We start from the raw sequence: 16,304 nt of genomic DNA on the forward strand, positions 1-16,304 counted from the left end.
TGCTCAATTTAATGTATTTGGTTTTTCTTTTTGTTTGCCACAGCGCGGTAAATAAACTTTCAATCACCGCTCCAAACACCAATGTTTCAGGGCTGTCAGCAACTTCATTCCTTCTCTATTAATCTACTGCATCTATTCGATTCCGATAACCGACCCTAACCTAACGATCTGTCCCATCTGTTTACTTGCCTTTCTTCCACGCACGCAGAGAGCATTACTTTACCAGCGCGTCCTGGGTATCACCGTCGGAGGTCAGCGTAGTTTGGATGAACCGGCCCCAGAACCTGTCGGTCGTGACGCTGTGCAAAAGCCCGATGTGGTACTGTCAGGAGGTAATTTGTCTTCCAAACAGCATTATCTTTTGCCCACCTTTTTCCCCCAACGGGGGACGACGGGCAATCATTTGCCTTCATCGTTTGTCGGGGGTTTTTTTTCGGGTCACCCCATATTGTGGGCAAGGAGAGATATCCCACCGAATGGCTTTATTCCAATCTCTGGTCGCAGACGGCGTAACAAACGAAGCAAACTAGCAACAGCGACACCAGCGCGTCACAGATCAAATGCATGCGGGTAAATCTCACCGAGATACTTAACATCCAGTCTGTCGTTCCACTAAGCGCCCCCAGGGGCCTCCGCAGCGAAACGGTTGTTTGAAGAGCAAAATCATCGTCCCAGTGTCCCAGCATTTCCTCAAACGATCCCATAAACGCAAGCACGTGAAACGCTCGAATGTTTCGTACGAAACTGTGGGACGTGGAAATGTGAAAAAGCTCAACAACAATCGAGAGTGAAGTCCGTGTGCCCGTGTGAATCTCGGATAGTGACCGCAGTGCATTTCAACTGTGAAATTGAAACAATAAATCTCTGACCATCGTTTTTGGTCAGCACGTCCGGGCCGCGCGACCAGGGGGTGGCCTGACAGGTGAGAAAGCAGGAGAACACTGTAAAATGGATTCGAGCGGCCAATCAAACCGTACCCATTTCATCCGCTGTATCTCACCACGAAAAACCACAACCTAATGACACTTCGCTTTTCTCTGTGTGTGTGTTAGTTTTCCTGCGCGAAAGGAAAGCTGTAAAGTAAGGAGCTTTAGCGACGAAAAGCTTCCTTTCACTACGTACGAAGGATTAGCGTCGGACCGTGGGTGCAATGGTGGGGTACGTGGGGGGTACCTGCAATTTCCCAACCACTAACCCGTAACGCCGTAAGATCAAAGCCACCGACCCGTAAGGACCGATGAATGGACAGACACTAAAAAGCGACATCATCCACTTTGCAATGTTTGTGAATTAAGCAGGATTTATTCGAGTGCGAACTCATTGCTTTCCCTGCCGTTTCGTTTCTTCCCTTCTGCCCACCGCTACAGACACACCGGATTAGTGGCGATGGACGTGGCTGGGTCGACGAGATGTCTGTGCCGTTCTTCAGCCTTAATGGAAGCTCGTACATTGCCATCTCACCGTTGCGCGATGGTTCCGCAGGTAGGTGCTGAATGTGTGCTTTTGGATTTTTTATTTCATTTTGTGTGCGTATGTGAATGTGAGCTTTTCTTTTACCACACCACGAACCGGATGTTACCGGATGTTAAGACACCAGATCCCTTTAGCGGATGAGAGTCCGCTCGCTTCCGATACTCTACGGAAGCTCGTGTGTGTATTAATTATTTAAGCTTTTTGCATAATTCATGACTTTCCGGAGCTGTGTACTAATTTGTATGTTAGCTCAGTTACAGTAATTTCGTTCTTGCTTATAAAATAGACTAAACCGTTTACAACCGCTTTTCATTTAAGTTTAATTAAGTAAGTTTATCCTCAAAATTTCAAACCTATACCTGACATAATTAGTTTATTTAAAAATATTTTTAAATATGTAATCTAATAGTAAATAATATTCATTAAATAACACATTTGCAGTCACCTTGTTAGGCTGAATTTATACAAAAGAATATTTAAGAATCAGATATTACCAATGAAGTCTAAATGATGCTTCTGACGAGCCATCCATTGCTACAGGACAACTACCCTCTAAATGCATTGCCGTTGTACACACTAATGCCAAAGATATGTCATCTTGCCAATTTGTACCGCAAATGCATACACTTAGCCCCGGTGTACCATAGAAGCCATACGTTTTCCTTTACCGGACAGGCACATCATTCACTCAGGTTCGACTGGTGGACTGCAAATAAAAGTAAAAACATCCCAATATAAACACACACGCAACCTTTCTTTCGCACATACGAACGAACCGAAGATGGATGTTCCGTTTGATCCGTTTCGGTTCCGGCTCTCGAAGTTTCCTCGAGGATTTAGCCTCATTATTCAGCCACTCCATTATCCTTGTACATGTGATATTCTCCCTCTACCCTGCCCGTGCTGCTTCCGTTTCCTGCCGCAGGACACTTTCGGCATCTGGTCCACGTACACATTGGCAAAAAACGCATCATACCGTTGACGCATGGCCGGTTCGAGGTTAATAAAATTCTCCACTGGGATCAGGCGAATAACTTCGTGTAAGTTGTCCGAACTCCGCTAAAACTGCCGCAGTTGCGGGATGGGAGCGGTTCGGTGTAATTTATGAACGGTTTTATTTATTTTCTCCACTTGCACGGCCACTTCCTTCCTATAGATACTACCTCGGCATCCCGGAGCACTCCCCCGCCCAGCAGCATCTGTACCGGGCGTCGTCCCTGCCACCCAAGCAGGGTACATCGCCCAGACCGCCGCGTTGTCTCACCTGTAGCCATCAGCACAACTCGCATGCGCACGTCACCATCAAGGCGTCGAACCGTGTGCAGCAACAGTGGAACGACGATTGGGAAGACATAGAGGATGAGGAGGAGGAGTACGTGGAGGTGCCGATGACAACGCCGCCCTCGAAGCGGAAGCGAAAACCCTCCGAACCGGACGTGGTGGCCCCGATGCCCCCGATGCCCTGTCAGTACTTTACGGCCATCTTTGCGCCGAGCAATAGCGAGTACGCGCTGATCGAATGTCTCGGCCCGATTGTACCGTTCAGCGCCATCTATCGTATTGTGCCCGACATTGTCAAGAGCCCAACGCAGGTGCTGTACTACCTGCAAAACAATACGGCGCTGGCGGAGCGTATCAGCAAAATTGCACTGCCGCAGGTTAAGTCCTTCCCGGTGATGATATCGGGCGGATATCATGCACAGGTGCGACTCTTCCTGCCGCCCGGACTGCGGGAGGATGAGATCACACGTTATCCGATGATAGTGCACGTGTAAGTAAATCTGATAATATCTCTATGAAATTCTTTCAATCTTCCATTTAGTTCTGAAGATTCCTTGAGGTCTTAAAGTAGTGAGGAAAAGTTCTTCATCATTATTATCCAATTTTGTGAATCTACGAACCCAATATTCGATTGTCTAAGAGTAGTGAAATTCTTCACATAATGACCTGAAAGAGACTTTTTTAAACGAACTCTTAAGACATCCATCCATCATCCATGACGTGCTCGTCTATTCGGCAGATACTCCGGACCCGGTACGCAACTGGTGACGGACAAGTGGCGTGTCGATTGGAACACCTATCTCGCTGGCACGAAGGACTACATCGTGACGCAAATTGATGGCCGAGGATCGAGCGGCCAGGGCTATCAGCTGCTGCACGAAGTCTACCGAAGGCTCGGCACGGTCGAGGTGTCCGATCAGCTCGAGGTGGCCGAATATCTGCGCGACAGTTTACACTTTGTCGACAAGCGACGGGTCGGCATTTGGGGCTGGAGCTACGGTGGATACACGGCGGCACTTGCGATGGCCAGCCCTACCAGCCTGTTCCAGTGTGGCATTAGTGTCGCTCCCGTCACCAACTGGAAGCTTTACGGTACGGACGACCCGGCTTTACACCAAACCACCGACTCATAACTCATATCGCATCGTCTTCCTTCCACTTCCAGATTCCACGTACACCGAACGGTACATGGGCATGCCGAACGTAACGGACAACTACAAGGGCTACGAGGATAGTGATCTGTCGAAGCACGCGGAAAAACTGCGGGACAAGCAGTTTCTCATGGTAAGCGACTCCGCTCGACGTCCATTAGGCATTAGATATTACAGCAGGAAAGCAACAAAAAGGCTCCCAACAAAATGGAAAGGATCGATTGCAGCCATAGAGCGTGCTAGATTACGGGGCGCTATCAACCACACCGGGAAAGGAATCCGCAATCCTTCATCGAACGTTCGCCACTAACGGCCGCCCGAGGGTTCGACGACAACACCCGCCACGGGTGTTTGGCGAACGAGAGAAGCGACTCGGCAAAATGCCTTTCTTCATGCCGTCATCGCTCGGGCAAATTTATGTTTTCCAAACCTCCCCCCCTCTCCCCGCCCCCCGGACACAGCAAAAGGCGCACCAAACCGCTGCCATTACATTTAATCAACCATTTCTTCGCCTTTCTTCACCCATTCGACTCATACCATTCCGCAGGTTCACGGTACAGCGGACGATAATGTGCACTTCCAGCAGAGTATGGTGTTTTCGAAGGCGCTCTCCAGCAAGGGCGCACTGTTCAAGCAGCTGATATACCCGGATGAGGGCCACAATCTGGCCGGCGTGAAGAAGCACCTCTACCGCTCGATGACGCTCTTCCTCGAGGACTGTTTCCGGAAGCTGGTAAGTTAGCCAGGTGGGGGGGTGTTGCTGCCGAGATTGAGTGGAAAGTGCCCCGGATAAATCTTTTACGAAAAACCTCCCGGTGCCCGGTGTTACCGCGCTGGTGCGCGATTAATGGGCACCAAGGCCGGACTGAAGGCTGGGCTGTGGTGGTGAAGCATCGGAGGCTTTACTATTCTTAACAGCGGTAAATTGATGCTCAACGCCGTACACTTTACGAGCGTTCACGAGACTTTGGCCGATGGTTGTACGGGCGTATACAGGCGCCATCTGAATTGTAAATGACTCTGCGCTATTTGTGAATGTAAGAAGTTTGGCTTTACTTGCCGTAGTAAAAACCGCGAAACATTATTGTTTCGCTTTTGATTAGCAAAGCAGCAGGACTTTCTGCGCTTTGCCATAATACTTCCAACGGAATCCTTTTCGGAATATCAATAAAGATGCAGATTTGTCCATTTTGATTTGCAACACTTCGTTTCGAACAAGTTCTCAAGGCTTGCTATTTCAAGGTCAATCACGTATTTATAATAACGATACCCAAACGAAAGCAATATCAACAATAACCCAACACCAACAAGTTGACCAGTTATTAAAACATTTATTCCTAATCTGCTCCCCTATTTATCCTTCCATTAAATCCACCGTAACGCAAATGGGAGCGGTCCTTCCATGGTACAACTTTGGACATTAATTTCACAAAAACGCTCCCCATGTAATGTGTAAATGCATAAATTATTTTCAATCAAACCGATCAAACTGCATAAAACCCCCGGACCGGTGAAAGCCGCCTTGTTGTTTGTCACGTAAGCACCCCCCTAACGCTGGTCGTTGGAGCATGGGCAACCATGAGTTTTGGATACCTTAATTAACATTCAAAATCGCAACTCCATACGATGCGAAACCGTTCCGTATCGTGCCGCGTACAAGACAGAGTAAATAAAGGTTTATTTTTCCCCAACTCCGGATCTTACCACACACACACAAGCGGGTGCTCGCGCGACGACTTCCTTCGAAAGTTAAACTTTTCCCCGTGAAAGCTCGGGTTTTGCTGTGCTCCGGCGAACTTCAGTTGCTTGGCTCCAGCGTCGAGTCTCCTGCCAGTTGTTTCATTAATAATAATGTGCTCACACTTGCGCAACCCTCCCTTTTGTCTGCAGGTTGGAATGGAAGCATTTCGGTAGGAGTCGGTCTGTAGAGGACACCCCAATGCCTGACGGCAACCGCCTTTGGTTGATCGATATCGAGCAAACATGCTGATAAATTAAGCCATTTTTGCCCGCAAAGTTGACCCGCCCGCTCTAATAAACTGACATCGCATCATTTCAACGACAGTTGCCCTCAACGGTCACACCATTCTGCTTTATCGAACAACCCCCAATCCCCCCCCCAAAAAAAGCACTATTCTGACAAGTTCGTTGGGTGGTTCGTTTTTCCGGGTACGCCTTTTCCTCGCCTACTTGCTTCCGTCAAGAATATCCCTTTGTTTTTGCTTCGGTGTTGGTCTTTTTCTTTACGACTAGCGTGTACTTGATCTTCTCACTCTCCGTTTCTCATGTCGTGTATTTTTGCTTTTTTTTGCTTCTAGGTACCACTGGATGTAAAGCCTGGTCTGGGAAATGGTGGCTCCAGTGATTAATATTTGCTTGATTACTTCGGTGCTACTGATTCAGCTTCAAGTTTCATGTAAAAGTTTCTCACTCTTCTCTAGCAAAACCTTTTCCTTTCTTTACTTCTCACTGGCGCAAAATCGGATCCTTGGTGCCGGAAATGGTACAAAGAAACGATGGCTACAACAACCAAGGACATCCAAGTGGAGCGGCAAAAAAAAATCGGTGCTGTAGAACAGTCGTACATGATGAATCCTTGGTGATTCTTGGTGCGGAGTCTTTCTTTGGTGTGCGAGTAATTTTTTACTCGAGCGCCTACCACAACGCCTCTGCAACACCGACCATCCGGATCAACCCTGATCGATCTGCCGTACCAACAACAAGCATCCCCATCGTCACCGTCGGGATGTGGTACCCTCGGACAAGGCATCCCCAGCTCCTCAACCAGAGCAGAAGATTCAGGCGTGTGCAAAAACCAAACACAAACACACTAGTGAAAGTAAAGAAAGGAATCGAAATAACAAATAGGAAACAATACGTTACACACAAACTTGTAGTTGAGCCAATTTCTGCGTAGTATCTGAAGTAGGATTTTCAACACCCAATCTCGCTCTCTCCCTCCGCTCTCTCGCTCCCACTCGCACGTGCTGTCGTACACACGCAAGCACACAGAAAGCGGAGAAGAGATGCTATAGGGAAAGCCCATGCGGAGTGTTTGGTCTGGCCGGGCGTTCAACATCCTTTCGCCGGCGCTGTGTCAAAATTCAAACACCATTTCCATTCACTTCGCTGAGCAAATACACTGCATCATTAAAAACTGCTCGTGGTACGTCCATTTCCAGCATTATACACGAGCACCACAAAGCACACCGTCACAGACGGTACGCAAACAGTACGCGAGCAACATTAGTACGCGCGGCCCCGTTGCAGAATAGGGGGACGGCACGGGTCCCATGACACACGGAGGCACATATTTGAAAGGAACTCGCACAGTAGTCGGCGGTTGGCACGTTTTTGCGCTTCAATACCGGGGGTTGACGAGTTTGCACGGTACGACTTTAATTGTCTACCGTGCCGACTGGGGAGAAAGAACAACACTCCAAATCTGTACCGTAATAGAAACGGAGGTGTGCATTGCTAATTGAAAAATGTAACAATACCGATACAATAATATGAACGCACTAAGAGAGAAAAGAAGCGAAAGGTGGAGCAAAAAAAACAAACCCCTTGCAAAGTAACTGAAGCTGAGCGAGAACGGGCAAAAAATATGGTTGTGAAACACTTAAACGATTCATGCAGAAGCGAGCAATGTTCGATCGATCGGCGTTTATTTACGAAACAAAACCACTAATTCAAATATGTGCGTAAAGCCAACGGCCACCTTAATAAGCCCTTGTTAAGCCACCAGGTAAGGGGTCAACGTATTACAGTACTTGCGTCCACATGAAAGCGCGGACTCAATTTTTTTTTTTTTAATTGCCCAGTTGGCAAAGAAACACCGTGCAAAAATAAAAAGGCCCCCCCTACTCGGCGACTCGTGGGTAATCGAACCCTTAAAAACCCCTTCGAAACCCTCTCTTACGCTCTTTCTCTCACTTTATCGTTCTATTTTCCTTGTTGATAATAAAACAAAAAGAAACAATACTGTACATAGAGCAAAACGAACGTGTGATAGTGCGACCAACGCGTATGACCCCGAGGATGCGGTCTAAAAGAACACACAAACACGTGCAATAACAATTAATAAGCAGCAGCGTTACACCGTTACGTTACGGTGGGGTTTAAGCTAGCAAAGAAAGATGGCGTCTTGGGCGTTATTATACTGGCAAGAAGTGTACAGAGGTGTGCGCCACAGGTTGATGGGAGGTGATGTGGATGCATTAGTGGTGTTTGTAAATTTATCTAAACGAGATAACGAGAGATATCCCGATTCTTATGCAGTTCATTTCGGTGAGATGGAGATACTTTTCCATGCACCGAGGTCGCTTCTGTCGGTCATTATTGTTTAGAGGTAATTGTTAAAATATTTTAATATTAGACTGGGGAAAAAGAAATCTTATTACTTTGGCTTCTTGTCGCTTCTTGAGCTTCTGGCAACAACTCATAACATAGGCCATATACCTTCCTGCACGTATTTATGGTATGATTATGATTGTTTTATTGCTTCATCATAATTATTTTCCTATAATACTGTTGTGTTTCATCCATTTTTAATCCTAAGTCATCCTCAAAATTAAAATGTGTCAATTTTAGTTGTCTTGAATGACATTACAGATTAATTCATTTTTTTATGAAAACTGTTGTAGCACCCGAGCACATCGAACATTTTTCATAGTTCAACCTCGTGTAAGTGTTTTAAAATCGTTTTACAGTCGAACTTTAGCTCCTATCTGATGCTGCGACTACTTTGTTTTTATCGACATTCTCGACGACGGTTTTGTCAAATATCGAAATATCGATCACCTCAAATAAGTTTCTTTTTCCTCAATCTAGTATTTTAAAAAACAAACTGAACACATCCTCACACCGTTTTTGAGTTTTAATCACATCCTAGCTCAACATCTAAAGCAATAACATTAGAACAAAAGCCATATCAAACAATCCCATGCACTGTTGTTTACCGTGCAAGCAAATAATTGTAAATTGTTATCTCTACCGCAGCCAGATAAGCTTTCGCCTCTTTCCATTCCTTCCAATCGCACATTCGCCATTGCGTCACAACGGAACAAACACGAATCAAGCCTATGCGAACGTCCAAAGTCCTAATCGTGCCCATCTATCGTAACCTAGGACAGCGGTCCCTACAGTATTATTCGGGCGAAAACAACACACTCGACACCCCGAGGCACCCGAATCAACTTCCACTTTTTTTCTGTTTGCTATTTGCACACATTACCATCTCGGTACCCGAACGGTGAAGGAAAAGCGTTTTACCCCCTTTTTGGGGTACGGCACGTTGTGTTACGTTGTTTTAAATTTAATTAACACTCCGATGGTATCATCACGGGAAAAACCACCCGGTGGCAACAACTCATGCTAGCGTAGGCACCGGAACCAAATCCTTGCGCGTTCCTGTAGCCCAACCATCCGGGCAGCCCGGCAGCAACCATCTGTTGAGAAAAGGACACTTTGCCAAGGGCAGCGATGGGTTTTGCGGTTTCCCCAGGATGAAAGCGAGGATCCAATTTTCTCCGAACCCCCCAGTACCGGGGCGACGTTCGGAGGACACAGATTTCATGGGTGTTAAATTAATTTACGATTATGATTCCGCTCGATTTCATACATTTGGCAAACCGCACAACCGGCACCGTGTAGTGGTGTGTGCCACAATTGCCAATTTCTCCAAACTCCAAACATTCCGACGACTACCGGGGGGAGGATGGATGTAACGCCCCGGTACGGTACGTTACCAATCGAACGCGGAGGTAGATTAAACGCAAAGCTCTTCCCTAGAGCGACACCAACACACCAATCCCGAGGTTAGGTTGTGTTATTACTCGTTTTCTCCTTGTTTCCCTTTTTTATCTCGACTGCGTTATTTGAATTTATGCGAACGCTGTTGAACGCTTGGAGCGTTACATGTGGCAGGCTCGACATTCGCTCGACCACCCAATATTACAAGGCTTGTCTGTGTGTGTGTGTGTGTATGTGTGGTGACAACACGAAAGGGGCTGTGTCTCGTTGCTGGTAGACGATTGATGGTAGTCTCTGACCGTGACGCACTTTTAAAATCACTCCAAACACATGAGGCATATACCGTTTGACGCCATTTTCATTACAGCGTAGATCGACCGAAACCGAGCGGAGGTTTTTTTTAATGCAAAATTAAAACCTCATCCATTTTCACGATAATGCAGGAAAGATTTTGGTTTTGGGCTGTGTGCGATGAAACAATTTTACGCATGAGGTAACATGAGGTATTGCCATCTTCACGACAAACCGTCGGATAAAGTTTTTAATTTTTTTTAAATATTACCGAAGCAAATATGTTGCCAAAGCTAAAAACCATACCCTTATTTACGAGCGAATATAATAAATTATTAGTTATTTCCTACAACTACATGGAAAAAGGTAAATTCAAAACCATCCTCCCGGCAGTGTGTATGACGAAACATTTTTACGACCCAACCATAAAACCCCTCGGTCCCATCACCCGAAGACGGATCGTCAAATCCCGATGCGTGTTTGGATGCTTTATTATTTACCTTGCAGCCTTCCAGCATGACCGGCGCGAGGATCGCACTTCAGTGTAAATCATCAAAAGTAAAACAAAACTTCAACCGGTTCTGCTGGTATTATCATCTGCCTCAATGGCAGCGCCTATGCGCGCACGCACACACAGACAGAAACACCCTGTAACCGTGTGTAGGTGTAAGTGTGCGTTCAAGAAACAATACTATGGAAGCCTACGGGTTGCCCAGATTACAAACAATCCCGGCAAACCGTGAAAGGTCGGGAGAACCCCCTCCACGAAAGGATGTGATGTGAAGTTCAAACACAAAATTTAACCGCCACCAGGCGTCTCCATCATGTGTGCGGGATTTGATCCACGCCGGTTTTTTTTCTCTTGTTTTGCCTTCCTTTTTAATACCGTTACGAATTTTCGAAGGGAAATTGAGAGGAAGGATAAAAAAAACATATACACACACGATGATGCGTGGAAATCATTATCCCGCGCATGAAACTTCCCAGGCCAAAAACATCCTCCATTTCGGTGAAAGCCTTTCCAAAAAGGATGAGTTTTACCTTTGCTTCACGGCACGGCATATTCCATTAGCGGTAGCATACAGTGCTCACACAATACTGCCACATTATTTCACATATATCATGCGTTTGCGTCCCGGTTTGAGCGGGTGCTTCGCCAAGGGGGAGGGAAAGAAAAATAGAGATACACAAAACAGTCATGCTCCTCCGATTTGTAAGGATGTGGGCTATCATTGTACTTTCGGAAACAATTTTGACCAACCAACATTAATCACGCGCTGATGGTATGCAGCAAAATGAAGCAAATGAATAACGCTCACAGGCCGATGTTTGTTGCGTAAATAAATTGCCCTCAACCCCCCTCCCGGACGCGCAAAAGGGGTACTTTTCTTCTACCTTTTTAACGAACTTTTTGAATGGGGATGGGGTCTGAGCTCCTTCCCAAGCGGCTTTTACAAATCATGCTTTTTGGATGGTTTACTACGTAAGACACATTGTTTCCTGTCTGTGTGCTGTTGCTGAATGTTACGACCCGTTTATTTCTAATGCCTTTTCCCTGATGCGATACGCTCAGCGCCTCACATTACTCATAACGCTCGGTTATGACAGATTGATTAGTCGATCGAGATTGAAATAATTGTAACGAGTAAAGTTATACCTTGCTGTGAGGGGGTTTGTTTTGTCCTATTCTCTATGGTGTCTAAAGGTTCTAAAGATGTCTATGAGTTGCTTTAACGATATCATTTCAGCACCGAAAACCTTTACCTTCCTTCTCATACACTTTCAAACTCGTCCCATTCGCGTATTGTTCCACTACTCTCAACCATATCAGTGATACTAGTAGGCACGTTTTCCGCTTCCCGATAGGTTTGATAGGCAATCATTGCATTCAACACACTTACGTAGTGTTCTGGCAGAAAACCTGCGGGTAATATGATGATGCAACAAGAACATTAACTATGAGTCACTATATTGTAAAAACCGATCGGGCAAAAGGTTTTGTAAGGAAAAGATCTCAACCATGGCATCTCTTATTCTTAACCTTTACAACCACTCTCCTATCCACTCTGTTTCCTGGCTTGCGTTATCCAAGATCGGGTATTAAAATGTTAATAAGTAGAGAACCGCAATAATACTCCTCTATATATACACACAACACACTTTCTCCGATTTCGTTTTCTTCGGCACGAATACTGCCATTGAAACGGAACTCACTCCTTTCCTTTAGATCGTTTACTGTGCTTGATGTGATACTGGTTTAGAGTTTGCAACAAAAAAAAACAAAATAAACATTACTAGCAATTAAACAAAGCAAAACCGATAATACAATAATTATAAGACCTCTAGCAATAAGCGCTCCTCTTCTTGACCTTACAAAAAAAACCGCTCCGTAACGATCGAATAGTGGGTAGCGAATAGGAACATAATAAATTAAGGGTCCAAACAAAGCAAAAGTAAAAAATTGTTGAAAAAAAAAGAAATCGGAGTTTAAAACTTGTAGCATACAGTGTACCCATAGTGTGGGACAGAAGAAAAAAACAAAACAAATTAACCAAATTAATTATACTAAGCTGCTGTAGTACTGTAAGTTGCATGTACAATTAGCAAAAACCAAAAGAAAATGCTCGAGTTTCTTATAGTACCAGGCTAGTGTTTGATGTTTGAACCCTGAGTGCCGGGGTCTTAGGAAGCACCACGAGCGCAGTGCGTTCGGTTAAACACGGGCTTCTGTTTCCATGTAGCAGGACGCAAAGCGGACGCGTCCTTGAATATGTGTGGTGTGTTTTTTGGTGTGCGTAGTCGTTAAGTAGCTGCCTTCGATGTTCTTCTTCAAGTGTTTGCATCTTATTCGTTTGAGCCACACGCATGAGCCGCATCAAGGAGTAAAACAAGAGTGGGTAATGGTGTATATAGGTAGAACCTTCCTCGCATAGACATATATCCTTTTTTTTCGTCCTACAGCCATCTGTCAAAATGATCAAATCAATGAAAGCTTATTGGCTTTTTTGTTCTCTAATTAAGCTACGTTTGTGTTCCTAGTACGGTAAGAAAAGCATCCAAGATGATATGGAGTTTTGTTTAGCGACATTTGTCAACTCAATTAAATTGAATTAAAAATAGCCACATTTCCCTGTTTTAAAGCGTCCAATCACGAATAACAAAAATGCAGTTCGATGCGCATCTTCTGTACAAAGCAAACAAGTATAAAAGGGAAATGCAATCTTTTGATAGTTAAGAACGTTAATATACATCATAATGTTATTTTTTTCTTTTTACGGATTGGGGTTTGTTTTTGTTAAGCGATCAAAACGATTGATGAACGAAAGGACGCTGCGCAGGACTAACAAAGGTCCGATGCAAAGGTGTGCGCCCCGTGTTTTTCTTTCCATCAGCGTGCAACAGAACAATTCTAAACGGGAGAAATATAAAGATATCATTAAAACGAAACCAAAGAGAACAAAAACCTGGACCGGATGCGATTGGGAGGACGTGACGTCATACACGACCGCTGTTTGGTGAACAATGCATATTGGGAAAACAGCATGGGAAAGTGCAACATTAAAAAACGAAAGCAAAACGACCGTTGAACGAATTCAAAAGCTTAGCTTGCACACAAGTAAGACCCAACTATTGCACCCAACATTGCATGTGTACACAGAACGCGCGTCGTGATAGTTGCATCCAAGTCACCATGCGGAATACAGACAAGTTGGAGGAAAACCCATTTTTCCAGACAAATGTGGTGGTATTTATTGTTTTAAAATGTAAAAAGAAAAACAAATAGACATACATTTAAATTAACAAAAGCAAAACTCGTGTAACATAATAACAAAAATCAGTGAACGTATTACACACTACTTAAACACGCTTGCGTGAAATCAAATGCAATTCCACGCTCTGTGCTCGTTCTCGAACCCCGTCGTAGGCGTATAGGAAACGTTACCTTCATCTTTACATCCCTCTTCCCGATTCGTGATAGTATGGAGATGAATGAAAAATGAAACCCCAAAAAAAACAAATCACTCTAGCAATAATATGGATCTTCATTCCTAGGAAGAAGGTCCTAGACTTTCGTACCGTTTGCCTTTTAAATTACGCTCTATACCGAGAGACAACCTTATAACATAATGAGAACGACCCCGTTTTGGAGAGAGCCGTGAGCGTGAGGCACACTTTACTCATCCACCGTAATCAACAGTGTAGAACGTACTAAATAAGGGAATTATTAATAACGATAGCAGAAATTGAGCAAATATAATTAAATTAATTTTTACCGATAAAACAGTGGCGGTGGTCAAACGTTGGGTAATTAAACAAACAGTATGTACAAACCGAACAACACCTACACCTACACAGCCACATCACTGTTCTGGAGCGTTTGAAAACGTTGGTGCGTTGGATTAAAAAAGCAGAATATTACACATATAAACTTCATTGCAAAAATAGTGAAAGTAGCTGGAGCGTATTGTTCCATTTTCAAGTGAAGGTATCCTCAATGTTCGCCTAGGTGAGAACTTTTCCAAACCCTACCCGTAGTTGGAATTGTGAGACCATTCGACCCGACCATAGGGCGTATACTGTTATGCATTCTTCGCAATACTCCTACTCCCAATAGCGTGTTTTTGTTTCGGGGACCGTTTCGAATTTAACCGTTTCGATAATGACGCAATAACTTACCGTTTGCCCGGTTTTGGCAATGTTTTGGTGAACTGTTCGTCCACTCATATCAGCGTAGCCTGCGTTCTATCCATCCGCTGCATTCGGTACTAAGTAGATAAAAGTTATGAATTATGAACTCTACCCAATTCGAAAATCACGAATGCTCAAACAGAGGACCACCTTTACAACGCGGTGGATAGCATGAACTGTACATAGAGCGAGCGGACATCCTTACACTCATCAACTGGACTAAAATAGAACGTTCTGCATAAGTCGCTATTTAACGAGTAAAACAGACCCAAGGAAATAATTCAAACGTAAAGCAAACAACTAAAGTAGTAAGCTGACTATAAGCGGAAATGCTAAATACGAAGAAGAAACATGTCAACAAAATGTTTATGAAACAAAAACCCATAAGAGAACAAAACTTAGTATATACATTTTACCTTCGGTTTCGAATTAACGCTATAGCAAGGACGAAGTTGAAGGAAAGGGGAAGTACTATGAGCGGCGAAACCGAAACGAATAAGCAAAACTATACCAAAAAAAAAACGAAAAGAAAACAGCAACACAAAATCAAAGGCAAATAATGCTGCAACAACAACATACAAAACTACTCCAACAAAAAAAAACACACACAACCAGAATGGTTAAGTATTTACAAAACAAGTCCCATTTCAAGTCTCGATAGCCTGAAACTGTTACTCAGAAAGCAAAAGCCAGTAAGTTGTAAGTTATTATGATATCACTGAAAGAAAAAAAAAGCGTAAAGCAAAGAAAAACACACCGCAATGTCGGGAACGGCCCGCTAGATTGGCGTTAAGCAAAGTGAGATAGCAAAACCAGAACAACAACCAAACACAAGCAAACTGGATACTAATTGCGCGAGTTCAATAAAGAAAGATATTTTAAATTCATGGCGAATGGTTTTTGCGTATTTCTTTTCCTTCGTCAACACATTAACGGCTGATACGGTGGATTGGATTGGTTTCCATTCTTTTGAGGATCACCCTTTCAGTTGCATGTTCTGTTGATGTGTTGGTCTACCAATGATTCTAATAGGTACATTCATTGCAAACGTTGGTCACGTTTGATCTTCTATTTAAGGGTTCATCGGACAATTCAATGACACACGGTACGTGTCTTTTGGGTTATGACAACAACATGCAAATAGGGGTAAGTATCTAGCGCTTGTTGAATCTTTAGTAAAAAAGTGCAATTAATGATGACCATGGTGGATAGCTATCTCAGCCTATAGTTCGAACTCAATTGATACGAGATAGATTTTAGATACGATCCGTTTAACATTCGCAAAGAAGATAAAGCATGGAGACAGACTCTCCAGTTCGTAAAGTGCCATACGAAGCGACTCCGACTGATTGACTAAGTACGCGACGTAGATCGCGAAGCCTTAAAATTGAATTCTGGATTAAGGTAACAAATCAAAGTACAGACAGGCGATTTTTGTAAATCTGATATCTTAGTTATAGATCAAAATCTAAACAAAAATCTAAAAAAGTCTAAAATAAATGAAACAATTGTTTTTACTTTATTTTAAAGTCTTCTAGCAAAAAGACAAGTGATTTTCTCATTAATTTAAGTGCAGAGAAGAGAGTCGTCTTTCTAACTTTGAAGTATAAACTATTTTACTAACGGATTCGATTTACGCGGAAATTCGAGATACGCTATAATAGC

At 44.0% G+C, this 16,304-nt stretch overlaps 1 protein-coding gene across 1 annotated transcript in view; it reads left to right on the forward strand.

The window, feature by feature from the left end:
- Positions 1 to 6,274, forward strand: part of LOC128305049 (venom dipeptidyl peptidase 4) — a 75,555-nt gene extending 69,281 nt beyond the window's left edge. Inside the window, exons 9-16 of the mRNA XM_053042333.1 lie at positions 209 to 332; positions 1,368 to 1,482; positions 2,399 to 2,513; positions 2,630 to 3,244; positions 3,494 to 3,846; positions 3,920 to 4,038; positions 4,453 to 4,638; positions 6,224 to 6,274. Of these exons, the coding sequence (XP_052898293.1) occupies positions 209 to 332; positions 1,368 to 1,482; positions 2,399 to 2,513; positions 2,630 to 3,244; positions 3,494 to 3,846; positions 3,920 to 4,038; positions 4,453 to 4,638; positions 6,224 to 6,274 (1,678 nt within the window). The remainder of the gene's footprint in view (positions 1 to 208; positions 333 to 1,367; positions 1,483 to 2,398; positions 2,514 to 2,629; positions 3,245 to 3,493; positions 3,847 to 3,919; positions 4,039 to 4,452; positions 4,639 to 6,223) is intronic.
- The last annotated feature ends 10,030 nt before the right edge of the window (positions 6,275 to 16,304 follow it).

This window comes from Anopheles moucheti, chromosome 3 (assembly GCF_943734755.1).
Source record: "Anopheles moucheti chromosome 3, idAnoMoucSN_F20_07, whole genome shotgun sequence".
Classification (NCBI taxonomy): domain Eukaryota; kingdom Metazoa; phylum Arthropoda; class Insecta; order Diptera; family Culicidae; genus Anopheles; species Anopheles moucheti.